The sequence below is a fragment of the Cetorhinus maximus genome, chromosome 12 (assembly GCF_964194155.1).
Source record: "Cetorhinus maximus chromosome 12, sCetMax3.hap1.1, whole genome shotgun sequence".
Taxonomy (NCBI): Eukaryota; Metazoa; Chordata; class Chondrichthyes; order Lamniformes; family Cetorhinidae; genus Cetorhinus; species Cetorhinus maximus.
The window spans coordinates 53,075,867-53,099,088 of NC_135890.1; the positions used below are offsets into that span (position 1 = coordinate 53,075,867).

A 23,222-nucleotide genomic window follows, 5' to 3' on the forward strand; every position below is an offset into this window, starting at 1 on the left:
TGTACTTGATTACGAATTCAGATTAAAAATATTATTGAAAAAATTGGAGAATTCATTGTAAAGAGGTTTAACACTTAGCTTTTAAGAACATGGACCAATGACCACCCGACTGTTTTTATTTCATACGTATCAAATCATGAATTCCAAATGCATCAGAGTACTTCATTTGATGCTAAATAAGTGCCTTTAAATCAGAGTTTGTTAATGCATTACAGCCCTCTTCACAATGTAATTCCAATTAATGTAAAATATGGTTAACAAGAAGGCATAGATTTGGGATTAACATCAGAAAACAAAAAGGAAAATTAGAAGATTTATTTTTCACAAAAAGGGTTATTAGAACAGAAGTGATTTTGAAGAAAGAAGGCATAATATTCAAAAGGGAACTGGATGAATATGTGAAAAGAGAGGATATGGTGCAGAGCAGGGAAGCAGAAACAGAGCTAAAGATGGTCTCCATCTATGCTGTAAATTTTATGATTCTATGAAGGACATTTAAAATTGAACAAAATGGATAAATAAAAGTTAAACATCAGACTGTCATTTTTGACTATTTTGTCATAGTCGCGAATTCAGAAATCTTTTCAGATACTCCACCTGCCCGCCCACTCTCTTGGTAGTAATTCTCCATGGATTTACTGAGAGTCTGATGAAGCACAAATCGTACATCGGCTTTGTCGATGCCCATGCCAAATGCCACCGTTGCCACGACAACCTGAAAGAGAACACTTGACAATCAGAACCAAAAGATGCACCATACTGCTTTGTAAATCAAGAGAGTTGGTTTCCCTCTACCCTACCCCAAGAAAATCATTTTTAGGGGAAGCACTTGAATTCAAAATTTTTTTTTTTTTTTAAAAACCATGCACCCTGTTCAATGGAAACATGAATGTTATTTTTCACCAATACGAAAGGCAGCATGAATAGCAGAAACACATTGGTCCATAATCATTCTGTTCCACCCACCTCCTGCCAACATCACATTATAGAAATCACAGGGAACTAAGCACTGCTGTTGGAATAGAATTATAATATACACACTTTAGCACGGGTTGCTGTTAATAGTTACAGAAAGAATTTACTGCAGGTTAATGGTGCTTGTTTTGGAATACAGCTTGGTGGATATTTGTTTGTAATTGCATTTGATATTGCCTCCAAAGGCGGCCAAACGATTGAGAGGAAGGAGAAAAGAAACCCTATAATATAACTCAGTCTCTGGCATCCCCTAGAATAGCTTAAATCTCCTAAAGGGTTAAAGGGGAATTTTCCAGCCAGCTTTCCACCTCACTAGCCTGGGTTTTTATGTTTTTTTTGCATTTCGTGAGAGATTATATAGCTCTGGGTGGGTTGCAGAGTATCTGAATCATAGTGCACAAGGTATTGAAACTATATGGGGCACGTTAGGCGCACGACCAGATCTTTTCCAGTCCAGGTATTCCCTATGTAAATGAAACATTATTGGATGCATAAAGGAACAATTGAAGAATTTATATCACTTCCACCTGTCCACTGATCATTTCACATGGATATAAAGGGCTATTTTCACAGTCAGCACTTGGATGCTAATCTGGACAAGCGGACCACCCGCCTATTGTAGAACTCACCTTATCCTGCTGAACTGAGTGCCATCTTTCAGGTGAGACAAGAAATTGAGACCTGTTTACCTTCTCAAGCGGATGTAAAAGATTTCATGGCGCTATTTCAAAGAGCATGGGAGTCTCACCAGTGTCCTAGCCAATGTTTATCCCTCATTAAAAAAAAGTCAGGCCATCATATTACAGTTTGTGGGACCTTGCTGTGTGCAAATTGGCTGCTACATTTTGTACATTATAAATGACTATGCTTCAAAGGTACTTAATTGGTTGTAAAATGCTTGGGAAGTCCTGTGTTCATGGAAGGCAAATTAAAATGCTAGTATTTCTTTCATTAAATCAAAGCCATGTTAAAATAAAGGACCTTGAAGACAATGAAAAGGTTTTAGCAATTGTTCTCATTTTACTTGACCTTTATTTTGTTTAAAGTCCAGTCCTTATGAACTTTACTCTTCGCAGTAGCCTCCATATTACCGTGATAACACCCAGCTTCAATGCCGAGCTTTTGCAGACTGATGGTGACCTGCTCAGTATCTTTCTGAGAAAGACAATAGATGATTCCTGGGGGAAAAGTTAGCAGAGTCAAAATGACAATTCAAATTGCACTAGGTGCTAGCAGAAATGCACTTTGGGACACAACATCAAAAACAGGAGAAATAACTATTAGAATCTGAAATATCATCCAAAAGTAGATGGCCAGAAAAATCGCTATAATACACTTCTGACCAGTCTAATCAATACCAGTGATAGTGAGAGGATTAAAAGGAAAGAAAGGAAATGAGAAAGATGGGAGGGAACCCAAAATCACCATCCTTACAGGTAGGATGCAGCATTGAGAGAGTGTGAAAATGGAGATATTTGGAATACCTAAGCTCCCCATCTCCTTACCATAGTTACCGCAAGACTTGCCCACATTAGTATCTACAAAGGGGTCCTAATGATTGTCTTTTAGCGTACCCCAAAAAGGAAAGATCACATCAGCCCAAGTTTAACATGATTTAACTAGAATGTGCACTCAAATCTCTTCAGGCTATTTTCCAAGACATCTGGATCTAAGCACACTGCTCTGACAGTATAGGAGGCAGCCTTTTCAACCATCAGCCAGTGCTAGCTCTTTGAAAATCCGTTCTGCTGAAGGGTCATGAGGACTCGAAACGTCAACTCTTTTCTTCTCCGCCGATGCTGCCAGACCTGCTGAGTTTTTCCAGGTAATTCTGTTTTTGTTTTGGATTTCCAGCATCCGCGGTAGTTTCTTGTTTTTATCTTTGAAAATACTGTCCAATTAGTCCCATGAGAGTGCTGATTGGTTGGAAAGTGGGCTCTAATTGGTAGATAGGTGCCATGGAGAATCCACCAGGGAACAGTTAACTGCCAGGCTTTTGTTTAAATTCAAACCAGACAGGTCAACTCTGATTGGTCAAGGCATTGCCATGGGAAATGAACCAAGGAGTGGCTGTTCCCCAAGCTTCTGTTTAGTTGGAAAAAAGCACAACACGTGGACATGCGTATCTTAAGTCTGATTAATAACTGTGAGGGGGAACAATTTCTTAATATTTAATCTATCAAAACCCATCATTTAGAAAACCTCTATTAATTATCCTGTTAACCTTTTCTGTTCGCAGCCTTTTGTTACAACTGCTCAGATATCTTGTCACTCCTCCTTCACAGCACAGCATGATGAGTGAGCCCAGGCCTAGATCCAAGGTAATCTTCCACCAAGGGACCATGAAAACCATTATACCCAGTATGGGCTTAAACGTGTTATTGTCCAGGACAAACTGACCCACAGAGAAGTCCACAGTATGTCAAAAGGTATTGCTGGCTACCCCCTGGTTGTGTAGGTCAGATCCCATGGGTTTCCATACACTCCAGAGTGACTTCTCATTGAAGTCTAAAGCAGCGATTTTAAACTGTTTTTCCCTTACCCTTTTGTTACAACTGTTCACCTGGATTTTGATGTTTGCTCTTGTGACACACAAAGCTACATGATCCTCCATAGGTCCGTGGAAAGTTGACAGCAGAAAACCTGGAGCTCAATTTTGTGTCTCTGATTTGAATTATTTTAGGTAAAAATGTCTCTGAAGGTGATCCCACTGAGACTCCCTGGATACGAGTGCCATGTTTCACAACATTGATAGATTCACACCTCTAGATGAAATTTATGTAGCAGTGAACACATCCACTGTTCCAGCGACTGGGGAAAATAGAGATAGGGGAGGTTTTTCAGCTCTGCAGCTGAAATAATCAAAATGGCTAGTGGGATAGGCAAGGAGAAGAATGGAAAATGATGGCCAAGTCCCTTCAATTGTGCAAGTCTTCCTAAATCAACAAGCGGATATGGATTTAAGAAAGGAATTAACGAGATGGCAACATTTCATCTATGGATGCTTGGTAGGAGAGTGAAGCTAGTAGGTTTTGATGGTTGAAGTCCAATGTAAAAACGAGATACCTGATTTCCCTTTGTAACGTCCATTGATGATTCTGACCATATCTTCGATGCAGGCTTCAAAACTTGATGGTTTTTTCCGGATCTGAGAAATTAAAATTAGTAGTAAATGCTGCGAGAATACCTTGCAGGTCCACTCATACGCCGAGTTCCCTCATCTGACAAAAATAACCAAGAACACTTAACACACCTGTAACAACAACTATATTTATGTAGTTTCTTTAATGTTTTACAGGAGCATTATAAAACAAATCATGACACCGAACCTCATAAGGAGATATTAGGGCAGGTGATCAAAAGTTTAGTCAAAGAGGCAAATTTTAAGGAAATGTCTTAAAGGGGGAAAGCAAGGTAGAGAGGCAGAGGTTTAGGGAAGGTGTTCAGAGCTTAGGGACCTAGACAACTGAATGGTGGAGCAATTAAAATCAGGGATGCTCAAGGGGACAGAATTAGATGAGTGCAGAAATCTCAGAGGATTGTGGGGTTGGAGGAGATTGCAAAGTTAGGGAGGGGTGAGGCCATGGAGGAATTTGAAAACAGAGATGAGAATTTTAAAATCAAGACGTTGCCTGACAGGAGCCAATGTAGGTCAGCAAGCTCAGGACTCAAACTAGACTCGATGCAAGTTAATTGATGAGCAGGAGAGTTTTGGATGTCCTTAAGTTTATTGGGCGTAGAATGTAGCAGACTAGCCAGGAGTGCACTGGAATAGTCAAGTGCTGAGGTAACAAAGGCATGAATGAAGTTACAGGAAGCACTCTGTTCAATAGCACAGTGGATCACTGTTTTCTGATAGCAGATCTTAGAGCAACAAGTACCTCGAGACTCAACTATTCTAATGATCTCTTGGATGGCTTCCCATTGTCCACTTTTGCATAAACAGAGCTCAGCCAAAATTCCGTTGCCCATATCCTAGCCTGCATCAAGTCCCATTCTCCCACTGCTTCTGTGCTTGCTGGTTCTTAGATTGGTAATACTTCAATTTTAAAATTCTCATCCTTGCATTCAAACATCACCTCTCCCCCGATCTCCTCTAGTCCTACTACCCTCCAGGAACTCTGGCCTTTTCTGCACCACCCATTTCATTTGCCCTACCAACGGCAGTCATGCCTTCAGCTGCTTAGGCCCAAGCACTGGAATTCCCTCCATAAAGCTCTCTTCCCCTCTCCATAAAATCTAATTCTGCAGCCAAGCTTTCAATCACCTGTCTTAAAACTACTTACGTGGCTTGGTGTCAAGTTATGACTGATAAGGCTCCTGAGAAGTGCCTTGGGATGTTTTACTGTGTAAGGGGTGCTATATAAATGCAAATTGGACCATGCTTACTTTTAACTAGGAAAACATCGCCACTAAATTGTCATGGACTCAGAATGCAGAAAGCTAACAAACTCCCACAGCTACCTCGACTACAGCTCCTCACCTAGAACACTTTACACACAGCCTGAAGGATGAAGATGTTTGCTCCAGGTCAGCAGTGCCCTATGTTCCCAAGGAAATTAGAATCTATGGGGTGGAGGGAAATGTGGTTAGCTTAAGGAAGTCTGGTGACGCATCATAGGTAAGCGTGATCTCCTGCTGCTTACTTGGTAGGTTTAAGCAGTTGGTGAGAAATTCTCTGAAATCGGCCATAGGTCTTTTTCTTTCCTCAGCCTCCCACAGCAGTTAGCATTACTGGAGGTCATGAAGATAGCAGACAAGGCTGTGCCATCTTGTGGATAGAATAACCTTTCAGTTCATGTTTATTGTGTGTGCGTGTGTGTGAGAGAGAGAGAGATGGCACATGAGGGAAAGAGAAAGAGAGAGAGACCGTGCGAGATTGTTGGCATTTAGATTTTGAAGAGGTGTGTACAGATATGCAATGCCTCAAAGCCCATTTAGTAGGGTTCTAAGTGCAACTTGGTGGTTCAATTTAATGTGGTCACATTTTTTGTAATAGTTTATATGTCATAGAGTGCTTGAAAAATACACTAGACCTTTAAATACACCTATGTCAAGGAATTTTCTTCATGATTTTTCTTTCAGCAGGTTGGGGCTAGTGAGAACCCCTAGCAAAATCATATCATCCTCCCCATCCCACTCCTTTAAACCCATTAAGTTGACGCATGGATTACAAAACAATTTTCACTGCCAGCTACCAATTTAGAAAACTCGTCATCCTCCAATCTTAAAGTATGAAGAACATGCTTTCTTATATCATGTGCTAAATTTGAACACATTTGCCTCATATTGTGGAAACTCAAGTGAAACCAATATCTATTACAGAGAATGTATAAAACAAATAACGTGCAAGTTGTTCAATATTTCAATGCATTTTATGTACCTCATAAAACAGATTGGGTCTGTTGAAGGAAGCTGTAAACGTGAGGCATTTGGGAACGCATAGGATTTTTTTCACATCCTCCAAGACACTGCTTGTTGCAGTTGCTGTCAATCCAATCAATGGAGCATTTGGGAACTGACGTTTCAGGATACCGAGGCTCTTGTAGTCTAGAGGTAACAAGGTTTAATGTTCATCTCTAAAAGCACTTACAGGGAATCTTTATCCTCACCTTTAAATGTGTTTCCCTCAAGTTACTTCTGAGAAATTACCCCAACAATACAGTTTTAGTAATTTGCTTAACAAAATCTAAATAATTAGAACTTTAAAAAAACGAGTACTAGCCGTCAAGGCAAAGCATTCTAAACTTTGAAAGCAATATTTTAAAGAGTGCTTAAAAAGTCAGCTGTAGGTTTAATTGAAAGTGGCAGCACAATTTGTTGCAAGCAGCAGTATCTCTTGCTCAATGACTCTTAAAACACGCTAGTCCATGGTGATGTGAGTGAATACATTGGCCAAACCTCATCAATGTAAAGCCCGAAACTGCTGACAACTAATTAGTTTCTCATTAAAATCTAGTCTTCAAGGGTTCAATATCCATAAATATTAGTGCTCCTGGGCTTGGCAAAAATGGAAATTTACAGTCCAGGATGGCTGTGGCCCATGAATCTTGACTGCCAGCCTTTTTTCTGTTTTATTCTCTATGTCCGGGTGGCCTCGGACAGGGAACAGAAGGTGCCTGCCTATACACTCAAGGCCTTTTGAAATTGGTGAACACCAATGGGATACTGATAACATTTTTATTTAGTTGGGAAGTTTCCCTTTGTTTTTGTTGGGACTTCTTTTGCTTCTGCTGAGCTTCTTTTAGTTTGTTTGGACTGTTTGTCGCTTATCTTATATTCGTGTTATTCTAAAAGGGGTACTTATGAGGATTCTTGTTTAGTGATGCTGGGGTGGCCTCGTGTCACCCTTATTGTTCCATCAAATTAGGCACAGTGGATGTTCATGATGTCAGTTGTTAATTCATCAGCGGTGATATAAATTTGACAGCATTGAAGTGAATATTCCTGATTTCAAAAAAATGGGAATTTCATTGCTCATAGAAAGGAAAATCAGGAGAGGTGTAGAAAGAATGGACAATCTGATATTGCCCTATTTACACCATCATCCAAAAGTCAAACTTATCCCCCATAATCAAAGCAGTTTGCACTTAAAAAAGAATAATCTGTAAATAGATCTAACTGCTTTAATTTTATTGTACATTAATTAAATATATTGGTTTAGTTGGAAGGAGATTAATAGGGCCATGGATTCACATACCTCCTTGAGGGGGTGCTGCATTGTTGGAGGCTCAGCCTTATGGGTCTGATGTTAAAATTGTGTAGATGAGCTATCCAGAAAGCAAAGAGTTCTTCTGGTGTCCTGGCAATTGTTCCTCCTCAGAACTAGAAACAAAATCCCTCCCAAAAAGTACAGGCTGACTGGTAATTCATCTCATTTGCTTTGTGTGGGACCTTGCTGTGCTCAAATTGGCTGCAGCATTTATCTATGCAACAAAAGTGACTGCACTTCACCAGTGATGGTGTTTTGAGATGCTCGGAAGTTATAATATAATGCTATATAAATGCAAGCCAAATGTATTGAGAATTATACTGCCGACTAAATTAAATGTGTATTGTCTCATTTCTTCATATACACTCATTATAATAAGTACAAAGCAGTAGATACTTTTCCCCTTTGGGGCACCTGAAATATTAGTACATATAAAACTGACAGGCAAGAAAAGACCCACTGGTCCATCTAGCCTGCCCTACATAATTTGGAGCATTATGACTAAACACATCCTACCCAGTAAACACCACCTTGTCCCCTCATGCAGCCATGTAACTTCCTGAGAGGCAAAGCAAAAGTTCAAAGGAAATATGGGGGAAAATACTCTGGAAAATTCCTCTCTGACCCCCCCCCATCCCTTTCCAGGTAATCAAAACTAATTCAGAAGATGACAAGGATCAAGTATTATCTTTCAAGACACTCAGCTTCTTTATGATTCAATCTCTGCCCCAGTAAGGAACCCATCCATCTCCCTCTTGCAGGCAATGCAGAAAGTCAACAACCAGACAACAGCTGGCAATGCATTCTACTGCTCTCTGAGAAAGGAGAAGCTGCCTATTATCCAAGCTATTCCTACTCTTACATAGTTTAAATGCTCTGAAGAAGAGTTATGCTGACTCAAAATGTTAACTCTGTTTCTCTCTCCATAGATGCTGTCAGATCTGCTGAGTTATTCCAGCATTTTCTGTTTTTATTTTGTTTAAACGCACAACCCTGGTCCTCCCCAATCCTTTCAACTGGAATAATTTGAGGTATGCAATCCCACCCTTTAAATATGTATATATATATATATATACACACACATATACATACCACTATCAGAGTCATCCAACTCTAAGACATTAGTACTCACCAGGCCTGAAATCATGACCCCACTGACTGCAACAATGAACTTCATCTACGGCAATACGGGTTAGGCATCCCGCGTGGTACGCCTTTTCCAGCTTCGACATGAAGACTTTACTTTTAGCAATCTTCTCTGGGGTCACATACAGTAGCTTCAACTTGGAGGACTTGTTGAGCATTTCGTCATGGACCCACTTTATATGCTCCTATAAAAAGAGAGCACCACTGTAAATAATGACTGTACAATGGAAGCCAAATGTCACATGGTGGGTTTGGTAACAAATCTCCTTTCCAAAATATAGAGGTTAGTAAGACAAATATATCCTCAGCAACAGTTAGCTAGCAAAACTTTGAGGTCAATGTGATTTCCAAGGCACAGTTGCTGCCTACAAGTCTTTCCATTTTAGAGCACTCAAAGTCCATGTGGATCTTAGAACTGGAATGGAAGTCAGTAAGCAATGATCATGCGCAAAAAACTCATTATTACTAGCAAAGATCTAATGGTCAATCGCTGGATTCAGCTTAAAGTGCAATGTCACTGGACCATTCTAGAAGGATCCTGAAAAGAATACGCTGTGAAGGTCGTGCAAGGCTGATGTGATTATATCTCATACCATTAACTGCGGAAAAACTTTGTTTACAACTCACAACAGACACTCACGCAATGAAGACAAGGTAATAGGCTGTCACGCTGTACTTTGCTCTGAATCTGGCACACAGGCCAGAATTTTACATCCCATGGGCAGGCACGCGCCCGATCCAAATGGGTGTGAAATCTTGAGATGACGTTGGGCAAACATCACAACATCATCACGCACTCACGCAATATTTCACTTGATGGGCTCAAAAGTCGGAAGAACACCTACTGACAATTAAGTGGACAATTAAGCCCATTAATGCCCAATTGTCAGCAATTTCTCGTGGCCCGTCCATGGGCCAATCTGCCAGGCAGGCTTTACATTTTTGATGAAACCTCATCCAAGGGAGAGATGAAATCTCTGTTAGGATTTAAAATAAAAAGAAATATCTGGGGACTGTTTGTTTTTGAGGTCTGCTTTCAGGTGCTTGATTGTACTGCATGGACATTTTTTGTAGCATTTTTGGGCTTTATTTTCTTATACGCAGGTCCCTGAGTCTGTCTTCAGGGAGCTCTCTCGAAGCGCTCACCAGCACCCATGGTGATGTTGGCGCCCGCCCTCTTCCTGCCCCCAATGGCAGTGCTGAGCCTTTCTCTGGGCTCATTTCACAATGGTTGGCTGTTAATTGGCTAGCCAGTGTAAGATTGCAGTCCAGGTGGAAGCGCATTTCGCGCCCACTTCCGGGCCTGTGGATCCCGTGTGCCCAACGAGTGCACAATTCAGGCCACAGTCTGAATCTTGACAAGCATAAGGTAGCCGACTCTGTAAATGTTAATGAGATAAGGCGGACCAGTGATGGACATCTTTTCTCACCCCAAGTCTTTGCTTGATAGAGTTGCTACAGAGTTCTGAACTTAGGAACAGGAATGAGCCAATCAGCCACTCAAGCCTGTTCCAACGTTCTGTTTGATCTGTGTTTCAACTCCATTTGCCCAACTTGGTTCCATATCCCTTAATACCTTTATCTAACAAAAAAAACTATGAATCCCAGGTTTGATTTTTTTTTAAATTGGCCCTCAGACTCAACAGCTTCTTTCTGAGGGAGAAACTTTAGGACTTCCACCACCACTTTGTGTGAAGAAGCGCTTCCTAATATCACCCCTGAATGGTCTAGCTTGAAAATTTAAGATTGTACCTCCTTGTACTGGACTCTCCCACAAGGGAAATGGTTTCTCTCTATCTATCCTTTCAAATCCTTTAGACATTTTAAAAGCCTTGATCAGATCACCCTCAACCTTCTGTAGTAAAGAGATTACACGCCAGTTTTATGCAGCCTGTTCTCATAATTTAACTCTTTTAGCCAGGTATCATTCTAGCGAATCTGAGCTGCGCCTCCTCCAATGCCAATATATCCTTTTGAGATGCAGTGTTCAGGACTGAACACAGTACTCCAGATAGGAGGGACTGCAGTGGCTGCTGAGCAAGTAAAAGGTTCAGAACCTTCCCATAGCCCCACTGCAAGGTGTCCAATCTGCAGCCTCCAAGCCTCAGCAACCTGACCCTTGAAACCCAGGCAACTCAATTTTTATTGAACTCATTCATACTTGCTGATTTTTTTCTGTAGATTTTCCTGTAGCTGGGAGATTTAGAGAGGGATATTTTAGTGCTGTTGCCTCGTTGGTGGATCAATCCATAATCAAAGCACCGACGCCTGTTTTGATCAGCAACTTGAGACATTAGCAAATGTAAGGGAATATTTGTTTATATATGGCCTTTGAGGTATCACAGTACACACTATGCAGCCTACAAAAATAAAAGGGTGGCACTCACCAGGACAGATTTGTTTGGTAGCTGATGATTATTAATGTTTAAATGATTTTATGCAAGAGTCAAAATCACAGGTGATGACATCGTTTGAGACTGAGGTCCATAGGCAGAAGAGCCAGTCTGTATAGCTCCACTCCTGTACAGACCAACAACATTGGCTATATCAAGCAAAACAATTCTAACATCTGTTATAAAGATAACCAACTGCTCAAAATCCATTTGGTTTTCAATGGATGTAAAAGATTGCATGGCTCTATTTGAAAAAAAGCAGTGGACTATTCCAATGTCCTGATCAAAATTTGCCCCTCAGCCAACATCGATGAAACATAGCAGTCAGCAGTGAACTAACAATGCAGCCATTTGTTATACTTGCATTTGCCCATAGACTTTTGCGTGTTCTTGTACAATAAGTTGCTGTCACTCAACGTTCCAAAAATTGCTGCATCCTTTAGGGAAAACCTGGGGCATGTGTGAGCAAGCCAAGCAACTGTTTCTGTACTTAACCAACCAGGTGGACAAATCGTCAATGTGTAGTGCTGAGTCTGAATAATGAAGTGTCAGAATCTAATTCAATGTGAAATCAGGTGCAAAAGGCAAAATAAGGAGGGAAAAAGGATTGAATTAAGAGAAATAAAAAAGACAGGAGGGAGGTGATGGCGCAGTGGTATTGTCGCTGGACCAGTAATCCAGAGACCCAGGGTAATGCTCTGGGGACCCAGGTTTGAACACTCCACGGCAGGTGGTGGAATTTGAATTCAACAAAAATCTGGAATTAAAATTCTAATGATGACCATGGAACCATTGCCGATTGTTGTAAAAACCCATCTGGTTCACTAATGTCCTTTTGGGGAAGGGAATCTGCCGTCCTCACCTGGTCTGGCCTACATGTGACTCCAGACCCACAGCAATGTGACTGACTCTTAAATGCTCTCTGAAATGGCCTAGCAAGCCACTCAGTTGTGACAAACCACTACAAAGTCACAAAAAAGGAATGAAACCGAATGGACAACACGGCATTGACCTAGGCACCAGAAACGACAACAGCAATCGCAGCCCTGTCGACCCTGCAAAGTCCTCCTTACTAATATCTGGGAGCTAGTGCCAAAATTGGGAGAGCTGTCTCACAGACTAGTCAAGCAACAGCCTGACACAGTCATCCTCATGGAATCATAATGTCCCAGATACCACCTTCACCATCCCTGGATATATCCTGTCCCACCGACAAGGCAGACCCAGTAGAGGTGGCGGCACAATGGTATACAGTCGGGAGGGAGTTGCCCTGGGAGCCCTCAACATTGACTCCAGACTCCATGAAGTCTCATGGAATCAGGTCAAACGTGGGCAAGGAAACGTCCTGCTGATTACCAGGTACCACCCTCCCTCACCTGATAAATCAGTGCTCCTCCATGTTGAACACCCCTTGGAGGAAGCACTGAGGGTGGCAAGGGCACAGAATGTACTCTGGGTGGGGGCCTTCAATGTCCATCACCAAGAGTGGCTCGGTAGCACCGCTACTGACTAAGCTGGCCGAGTCCTAAAGGACATGGCAGCTAGACGGGGTCTGTGACAGGTGGTGAGGGAACCAACAAGAGGGAAAAACACACTTGACCTCATCCTCATCGACCTGCCTGCCGCAGATGCATCTGTTCATGACATTATTGGTAGGAGTGACCACTACAGTCGTTGTGGAGACGAAGTCCCGCCTTCACATTGAGGATACCCTCCATTGTGTTGTGTGGCACTACCATCATGCTAAATGGGATAGATTTCGAACACATCTAGCAACTCAAGACTGGGCATCCATGAGGTGCTGTGGGCCATCAGCAGCAGCAGAAATATACTCAAACACAATCTGTAACTTCATGGCTTGGCATATCCCCACTCTACCATTATCATCAAGCCAGGGGATCAACTCTTGTTCAATGAAAAGTGCAGGAGGGCATGCCAGGAGCAGCATCAAGCATACCTAAAAATGAGGTGTCAACCTGGTGAAGTTATAACACAGGACTACTATGTTAAAGTGGTGAAACAGCATAAGTAGCAAGTGATAGGCAGGGCTAAGCGATCCCACAACCAATGGATCAGATATAAGCTCTGCAGTCCTGCCACATCCAGTCGTGAATGGTGGTGGACAATTAAACAACTCACTGGAGGAGGAGGCTCCACAAACATCCCCATCCTCGTTGATGGAAGAGCCCAGCACATCAGTGCAAAAGATAAGAATTAAGCATTTGCTACAATCTTCGGCCAAAAGTGCCGAGTGGATGATCCATCTCAGCCTCCTCCGGAGATCCCGAGCATCACAAATGCCTGTCTTCAGCCAATTCAATTCACTCCACGTGATATTAAGAAACAGCTGAAGGCACTGGATACTACAAAGGCTATGGGGCCTGACAAAATTCCTGCAACAGTACTGAAGACTTGTGCTCCAGAACTTGCCGCGCCCCTAACCAAGCTGTTCCAGTACAGCTACAAAATTGGAATCTACCCGGCTATGTGGAAAATTGCCCAGGTATGTCCTGCAGGACAAATCCAACCCAACCAATTACTGCCCCATCAGTCTACTCTCTATCATCAGTAAAGTAATGGAAGGGGTCATCAACAGTGCTATCAAGAAGTACTTGCTTAGCAATAACCTGCCTACTGACGCCCAGTTAGGGTTCCGCCAGGGCCAGTCAGCTCCTGACCTCATTACAGCCTTGGCTCAAACATGGACAAAAGAGCTGAACTCCCGAGGTGAGGCGAGAGTGACTGCCCTTGACATCAAGGCAGCATTTGACAGAATGTGGCATCAAGGAGTCCTAGCAAAACTGGAGTCAATGGGAATCAGAGAGAAAGCTCTCCACTGATTGGAGTCGTACCCAGCATAAAGGAAGATGGCTGTGGTTGTTGGAGGTCAGTCATGTCAGCTCCAGGATATCACTGCAGGAGTTCCTCAAGGTAGTGTGCTCGGCCCAACCATCTTCAGCTGTTTCATCAATGACCTTCCTTCCATCCTAAGGTCAGAAGTGGGGATGTTTGCTGATGATCACACAATGTTCAGCACCATTCGTGACTCCTCAGATACTGAAGCAGTCCACGTCCAAATGCAGCAAGACCTGAACAATATCCAGGCTTGGGCTGACAAGTAGCAAGTAACATTCGTGCCACACAAGTGTCAGGCAATGACCATCTCTAACAAGGGAGAATCCAACCATCGCTCCTTGATGTTCAATGGCAATACCATCACTGAATCCCCCACTATCAACATCCTGGGGGTTACCATTGACCAGAAACTGAACTCCCACAACACTCAAGAAGCTTCACATCATCTAGGACAAAGCAGCCCGCTTGATTGGCACCACATCCACAAACATTCACTCCCTCCACCACCGACACACAGTAGCAGCAATGTGTACCATCTACAAGATACACTTGTAGGAATTCACCAAGGCTCCTTTGGCAGCACCTTCCAAACCCACGGCCACTACCATCTAGAAGGACAAGGGCAGCAGATGGATGGGAACACCACCACCTGGAGGTTCCCCTCCAAGTCGTTCACCATCCTGACTTGGAAATATATCGCCATTCCTTCACTGTCGCTGGGTCAAAATCCTGGTACCTCCTTCCTAACAGCACTGTGGGTGTACCTACACCACATGGACTGCAGCGGTTCAAGAAGGCAGCTCACTACCACCTTCTCAAGGGCAACTAGCCAACAATGCCCACATCCTGTGAATGAATAATAAAAAAAATTAAATCCTTTTACTAAATCTCCAACATTAAAACCCCAAGGAATGAGACTCCACACTTATAATTTTCAGTGTCACAGTGGTTGTTCATCAGTAATTAAGACTCATCATGCCATTAAAAGCTTACTTCTCTGGATCTACATGTTCCACATGTTTCAATACTGAGTCTTTCAGTAAAATACCAAAAAACAAAGCTTCTTGAGGAGAAGAAGGGCATCTTGGGAAGCAGATTCCTGATTTTCATAATTAACCACACTCGTGCAGTTCAATCTACAGTTTAGTAACATTGAGCAACTGTTAGCTTCACCTTTATTTCTACTGCAAAATCTGGCCCAGAATCTGGTTTCTTACCTCATTGCTGTTTGTGGGATCTTGTATGCCAACTGGCTGCTGTGTTGACTACACTAAAATTATTCATGGGCTGTGAAGCACTTCAGCATGTCCTGAGGGTATGAAATGTAATATATAAACGCAAGCTTTTTCTTTCTTACCTTGGTGCTGTTGGAATTCAGCATGGTGGATGGGATGCCTAATTGTTCTAGGACCATTAGTTGATCTTCCATCAATGAGATTAGTGGACAGATTACCAGAGTGAATCCTAATCAAACAAATAAGCAATTATCTCTAAAATAGCAGCTTTTGTAAAATCCACATTACAATATATTCTGGTCAATTAAAAAATGCTTGTTACATTTGTTTGTTAACCACAAAACCTTATATATGGACCCTAGTGCTATTTTATCACCGTTTATCGATGAAAAGAAATTGAACTTACCTCATCGTGAGGTGTGACTTAACCACCAACTTTAACAATAAACAGAGTGCTACTCAGAACGAGAGTTGGAATCTCATACATAATTGTAAAGGACAAAATCACTACAGCCACTGAAGCTAGTAATTGTACTTACTGAATTAGATTCATTTTCTTCACACTGCTGGCTTCAAGCTGTTCTAGTGTCAACTTGGGTCAGTGGTATCACTCTCACTTCTGAATCAGAAGGTTGTGGGTGAAAGCCTCACTTGAAGGACTTGAGCATAATTGAAGTTAACACTTCAGACTTATATAGTGAGGGAATGTGACATTGTCAGAGGTGCGTCTTTTGGGTGGGTCTTTAAACAGAGAACCCACCTGTCTGGTCAGGTGAGTGCAAAAGATTCCTTGGCACCATTCAAAGCAGCATAGGAAAGTTCTGGCCAACATCACAAACAGACATATGGCCATTTACCTCAATGCTTTTTGTGGGACCTTGGTGTGCACATATAGGCAACTCAACAGCCAATTTAATAAGGATGGCTACTTGAAAATAAATTCATTGGCTATGAAACATTTGGGAACATCTTGAGGATATGAATGATGCTGTATAAATATAAGTGTTTTCTTTGTGACTTTCCCAAGCTAGTTTCCTTAAAGTGAGGAGCAATTACCATTTAAACACGAACATTTTGAAGCAGGATAAAAGCAGAAAGGAAAAAAAAAATTTTTTAAATCAGCTGACAAGAATCACAAAGGCCTTTTCAAAATGTTAGAAATGAATCTGGAGCCAAATAAAATACTGCATTACTGGAAGGAATGACATCAGCAGCTTGTAGTACATACCAGTGGAGCAGACAGCTGGCAGCTCGTAGCACAAGCTCTTCCCACCACCTGTCGGCATTATCAGAAATATATCCTTCCCTGCCATCGTAACGTTGATGGCCTGAAGCTGCAATGGTCGGAAGGTTTGCAATTTAAACACGCTCTTCAAAGTCTCATCAACCTTCTGTGACCATGAGAAATCTGGGTAGGAGTTAAAGGTAAACTATACTGGTAAACTACATCTGCAAAACAAAAACCCAACCACTGACCACTCAGTGTTACTCCCAAAATAATAACCATCTTTTCCAGTGTTTACACATCAGAAATATTAAAGTTTCTAAACATCCATATATAAACTTTCAACCTAGCAAACAGCCAAACATCTTTGCATTGTACTACCTTTATCAATATGAATAACTAATATTTTTGAAAGTGCACAAAACATTTCTTCAGCTATTTACTATTTATTAAAGTTAACTTGGTTAAGTTTGTATTATTCCCAGCTCTGAGTTAGAAGGTTGTGAGTTCAAGTCCTTGTACAGACCTAAACACACAATCTAGACTAATAGTTCAGCGTATCACTGAAGTGTGCTACTTGTTGGTGGTGCCCTCTTTCAGATGAGACATGAAACCAAGAATCCACCCACAGGTAGATGTAAATGAGCCTATGATATTCAAAGAAGTATTCAAAGGAAGGGGAGTTCTTCCAGCATTCTGGTCAACATTCTTCCCTTAACTACCTCTACCAAAAACAGCTCATTGAGTTATTCATTTGCTCTTTGTAGCATCTTGCTGCACATAAATTGGCTGCCACATTTTCCTACATATTAACAAACTTCAACAATAATCCATTGATGGCAAAGCACTCTGATGTGTCCGGAGGGCAAGATCATATTCTATATATTAGTTCATTCTATTTGCACCATTCGTATTGATCAATTTGTCAACAAGTGAAATCAGCCTTTTCGTTCAGCCATTCCTAACACACCAAGTGATTTTTAACTTGCATAAAATATTCCAGCAGCAAGGTAGTGGAATGTTTATTTTGCTGTATGGGTCATTTCTTCATAGCAACCTCTGGACACAAAGCTTCACAGTGAGAGCATCTATCATGAATATTCTGACCAGTGTGCCCTCATATGAATTTCCCCACATTAAAGTTAATGGACCAAGAAAAGACTCCATGCCAGTTTTGTTAATCTCAATGGAGTTCCCAACATGTACTGCCGTTATGTGCTGCTTTGTGGTAGGAGCTTTAATCTTTACTCAACAACAAAAGATGTTTGGAAAAAAAAGTCAAACACAACAAAGTTGAAACATTCACGATGCTGACTTTGCGGTTGTATTTGTGTGAAAGCTGAAAGTCCTGATTATTACAAGACCTTCAGCTGTCATGGTGGCTACAGATCAGAGATGAGGAATTTGCCTCAACACCATTCGTCTATTCAAAAATAAAAGCCCAGCCTTGCCATGAAACCTATGGAACCTTTCACAGTTTCAAAAAGTTCAAAGTACTACAAGCAGCTCATAGTAACACATGGGGTTGTTTTAAACTGCCCTCCTGATCCCACAACAAGCCCAAAGAGAACAGGGCATTTAGGAATTTCAAATTGGAGCAATGCCCTACTCACAGCGGCCATGGCTACTTCGCACTGTTTTCCAAAGTGGGGCTCTGGCCAGAGTGCGAGGGCCTCAATAAAATGCAAAAGAGGGCATCAGATGGTGGCATTCAGAGCCCCAACAGGATTTTAACACTCAGTCACATGTCAGGAGCTGGATTCTCCAGCAAAACCTGGTGCAAAAGGCCCAGAAGAGAGCCAAGAAGTAAGTATATATATTGTTTAAACAGAAACAAAAAATTCTGGAAAAACTAAGCAGGTCTGACAGCATCTGTAGAGAGAAAGACAGAGTTAACGTTTTGAGTCCGTATGACTCTTCTTCAGAGGGGCGTTAGAGGTGCTCTGAAGAAGAGTCACACAGACTCGAAACGTTAACTCTGTCTTTCTCTCCACGGATGCTATCAGACCTGCTGAGTTTTTCCAGCATCTTTTCTTTTTGTTTCAGAGTTCCAGCATCTGCAGTATTTTGCCTATATTTTTTAAAGGTTTTTCTTGCGTGTCAGTGGGGAGAAGGACTGAAGTGCTTACCAGGTGGCTGGGAACCATCTCCTTGGGTCTCTTGCAGGGGCCTGCTGCCACGATTTCTGTTCCTGCCCAGCCATTCTGACAGATAACTTTGGGGGGAGTAAGTCCTGGGATATAATAATGCAGCCCGACGATTAAAAGGGATGAATTGTCTAGTCACGATTCTCTGGTCATCATGGTGTGTGGGACGGGCTTGATAGACCAGCAGGTCATTTCCTGCTGTCCAATTTTGTAGGTTCGTATGCTGTGCACTCATAGCCTTCTAATGCCCCTCCTCATTCTTCTAGTTGCCTTTGCTGATTTACTGATCAGTTGAAATAATCTTTCATTAAACCAGATCCTTCATAATTTTGAAATCATCTCTCAGATATCCACATCTTAACTCTTCCTGACCCCAAATATTCAAACCTTTCTTTACAACTAGAACAAATTCAACACTTGAATCTGGAAACAACCGTTAGGAGATGGTCTAAAATGTGCTAGCAGTTACAAATGAGGTGATCTCAAAAGAAGCTTTGTACCTGGGGTGCCAGTATCACTTTCTCCTAGAGACATAAGGTTGTGGGCTCAAGTTCCACGTCTGAGATTTGAGGATATAATACAGGTTGGCATCCCAGGTCAGCACTTTCAGATGCTGTCTTTCAGATGAGATATTAAACAGAGGCCACATCTGCCCTCTCAGGTGGATGTAAAAGATCATGTTTTGACCAATATTTATCCTCCAGCCTACTACACTATATCATTACACAGGATTATACAGGATATACGGCACAGAAACTGGCTATTCAGCCCAACCAGTCTATATTGGTGTTTATGCTCCAGCCGAGCCTCTTTCCATCTTTCCTCATCTAAATCTACCATCATAACCATCTATTCCCTTCTCCCTCTTTTGCTTGCCTAGTTTCCCCTTAAATGTATCTATACTATTCACTTCAACTACTCCCTGTGGTAGTAAGTTCCACATTCTCACCACTCTTTGGATGAAGAAGTTTCTTCTGAATTCCCATTGATTTGTTGTTGACTATCTTACATTGATGGCCTCTAGTTATGCTCTTCCCAACAAGAGGAAACATTCTCTCTGTATCCGCCCTATCAAAACCTTTCAAAAATTTTAAAAACCTCTGTTAGGTCACTCCTCAGCCTTCTTTCCACCCCACCCCTACCAACCAAGAGTAAAGAGACCCAGCCTGTCAATCCTTTCCTGCATTTCTGGCAACATCTTTGTAAATCTCTGCAACCCCCCCCAGTGCTTCTATATTCTCTTTATAATATGGTAACCAGAACTGAATGCAATACTCTAAATGTAGTCTAACCACATCTCACTGCTGTTTGTGGGAGCTTGCAGTGTGCAGATTGACTGCTGCATTTTCTACGTTACAGCAGTGACTACCCTAAAATATATCTCATTGGCTGTAAAGCGCTTTGGAACGTCCTCAGGTCATGAAAGGTGCTATAAAAAGTCTTTCCCTTTTTTACTCAAAACTCCTCAAACATAAGTTGATCTGATCTGATTTCACTTACCTTTCTTGTTCCAGTCCTCTACAGATGTTGTGCTTGATCCGCCCTCGTTCTTCTCAGACAGTTTTTCCATCTTCTTCTTTAGTTGCTGCTTCCTTTCCTGCAGCACCTGCTGTCTCTCCAGCAGTTCCTGCATCTGGACCTCCAAGGCCTGCATCTCACTGTCAACCAGTGCCAATTGCTCCTCCAGGTCTGTAAAGGTGCAATTTTTAATCAAGAGGCTGATGTCACTCTGCCAATTTCATTGGAACAGAATGCAAATGAGAAGCGTTTACATAAATTGGAAAAGAGATTTTATAGATATTGGTCATGCAAACCATATTTAAATAGAATTTAAATGGATATTATTGATGTAGTTTTACATTTCCAGATATAGTTCTTTCCATATATGGTTCTATATTGATGTCTCTGTAGATGGAGATGCTATGGTTCACTTACAAATTTAAGAATACTTTAATTAGCAAACCGGAAAATATTGACTCAAGTCAATCTGAGGGAAACCTGAACACCCAACTTCAAGGGACAATTTTCCAGATTTTTTCCCTAAGGTGAAATCCAGATGGCGCTGACCAGTCAGGTGGCTCTCTGGACCAGAATTGTTGAGGTTTCTTCTAAGGGTGCCAGTAGAGCCCAGAGCTACAACAAAAGCAGATCCAAAATGTTCCCATCCTTTCCACCAGCTTGGTACCAAGACTCTGGGGCACCCAAAGTAGCTGATTATGGTGGGCTACCTCCCTCATATTGGAAGGTCTGAGAATGATCATCTACAAGGCCAGAAACAAAGTGGTTCCCTTTTCTCTTCATAAAAAGAACAGGTTCAGGTTGAATTTGGAGCCAATTCCATCAAAGCTGGCAGCCAGATCTACAGCTGCGCTCTTGTTTTTGCCTCGCTTAGTCGGCTCAGGGCCCTGGAAGGGATCGGCCTTGTGCCAAGGTTACAACCAGGTCATGGTAATGTGTCCGGTGCACCAAATCCAGCTGTGGCTTGTCCTGGGCAGGAGCAACAGGTTCCAAGTGCACTGTGGGGTAAAGGGAGGGTTGGAAGATCAGCCTCCGAGATTTGAATTGCCAGCCTTCATACGACAATCTGTAAATGTATTCTTCTCACCCATTCCTTTAAAATAAACTAATTGTCATGGCCATGGATCCTATCCCTCAATCACTTATGGGCCTACTGAACTTGTGAGTAAGACATGTGTTTTTTAAAAAAGGACATATGAGCAAAAGCTGGCTGGGACTGTAAGGTAACCACTTGCTGGAAAATTCCTGTGTGGATTACTTGACCAATTAGTTCAGAGAGAATGGAATGTCACACCTAAAAGGTGTTACACGGCCTACTTCAGACAGAGGCACCTCAAAGGAAAAGATACAATGCAAACTGAACTGTAATTTCTTGTGGTTGCGGAGAATATGGAAAATAATTATCATCTCAGCCAAAACCACCTCCTGTTGAGTTAAATGCAGACTGTGAACATGAACTGAGTTGAAAAGAAAACAGATCTGGGTGAAAGACATGTTTGTTTTTCCCTTCCAGGGCTACACAAGGAAAGGGGTTTTAAAAAGCTAACTGCAACCCTAGTCTGGTGTTTTGTTCTGGTGTGTGCGCTGTGAAGGTCACAGCTAAAGAACATCAACTGGGCATCCCTGCAGCTTGCAGGTCAAAAGTCCTCTCTCACTGTTTGCTGGAAGCAAGAATCTCCAAACCAACTGCTCAACTGCCAAAGACAGCACTACTGGAATCACCCCAACTTAACGGCCATAATGTTTCGCCATCTGCTCCTCACAGACAAGCCAAAGAACTGATTCGTATATCTTGTCAACTTTTATTTTTGGATTCAATTTCTCATTTCTAATCTGTTTGTATGTGTGTTGCATTTTTATAATTTTTCTCACGTTTAGTAAATAATAAACTCACTCTTTCTTTGACTCCAGCCTGCCTGGTTAAATTGGCTCCTTTTAAAACATAAATAAATCTGGACTGGCAAAAGGTATCCACAAGGGAAGGGATCTTTTTTAAATAACCTTGTTGCGACCAACTGAGGGGGTTGAATAAAGAAAGGGAGCCAGTTCATCTCTCTTCACCTGGGATCATAACAAATTGGGGGAACCTCACCCAGCGACTGGTTGTACCATAATCAACTGCCAAATAACTTTAGTGTCAGGGTCCAATTTTTAAAAAAATGATACGGATATTCAGGTGGATTATTATACCCATGTTTATCATTTTATCAAGACACACAGTCTTCCTGTAGTAATATTTCCTACTGTATAACCAAATTTACTTCCACGCCCTTACAACTGCTCCAACGTTTCCATAGAAAATTAAAGTCAAGAAAATTATAATGCTTCAAAACTTGGTTCACTCACAATTCTGAGCTATTTTTACTGCTGAGCCTGGTTCAGGCAGAAGGGATTTAAAAACTGAACTCTTACAGATTCTGAGCAGTTCTAGAATGTCATATCCTTTCCTTTTATTGCTTGAACAACAAAAAAAAAACCCTAAGATGTCTCCTCCTTCTGATGACACAACCGAGATCAAAGGTCCTAATTTTCACTGGCGGGTCGGGAATGCAGAGCTAGGTCTATTCTTGGCTCTGCAAATCCAACCCAGGAGAAAGTGCCCCAGAAGGTCGGACTTTCAGTCCGGGGTGGGGGTGGGGGTTGAAAATGGGGGTTTTGGCAGGTGATCCCGGAACAAGTGCGGAGGCTGCCGGGTGCAAAGGCGGGCTGGGTGGAAGGCCTGCCTCGGTGCTGTGTCAACATTTTTTTTTTAAATCAGTTAACAGCCCTCCAGCCCTCATAGCCCCTCACCCTCCCACATACTCCCCATGCTGCATCCATGCCAAGACAGGACAGCTCATGCCACCACCCACCCCCATGGCCCTTCATACCCTCCATGCCAACCTATGCCCCTCTACCCATTCCCCCATGGCACTTTATAGGCCCTATGCCAACATAGTGCCATCTCATGCCAACCTATGCCCCCCAATCACCCTTCGCTCTTACACCTACCATACCAACTCACCCAATATCCAC

The 23,222-nt window shown here is 42.1% G+C and overlaps 1 protein-coding gene across 2 annotated transcripts in view; it reads right to left on the reverse strand.

Moving 5' to 3' along the window:
* The window catches only part of recql (RecQ helicase-like), a 41,484-nt gene that overhangs the window by 13,285 nt on the left and 4,977 nt on the right, over positions 1–23,222 (reverse strand). For both annotated transcript variants that reach the window (XM_078553592.1, XM_078553593.1), the window contains exons 3-10: positions 20,190–20,378; positions 16,546–16,725; positions 15,440–15,546; positions 8,820–9,018; positions 6,359–6,525; positions 4,042–4,123; positions 2,005–2,153; positions 598–715 (exon numbers count right to left, since the gene is read on the reverse strand). In XM_078553592.1, coding sequence (XP_078409718.1) covers positions 598–715; positions 2,005–2,153; positions 4,042–4,123; positions 6,359–6,525; positions 8,820–9,018; positions 15,440–15,546; positions 16,546–16,725; positions 20,190–20,378 — 1,191 coding nt within the window. The remainder of the gene's footprint in view (positions 1–597; positions 716–2,004; positions 2,154–4,041; positions 4,124–6,358; positions 6,526–8,819; positions 9,019–15,439; positions 15,547–16,545; positions 16,726–20,189; positions 20,379–23,222) is intronic.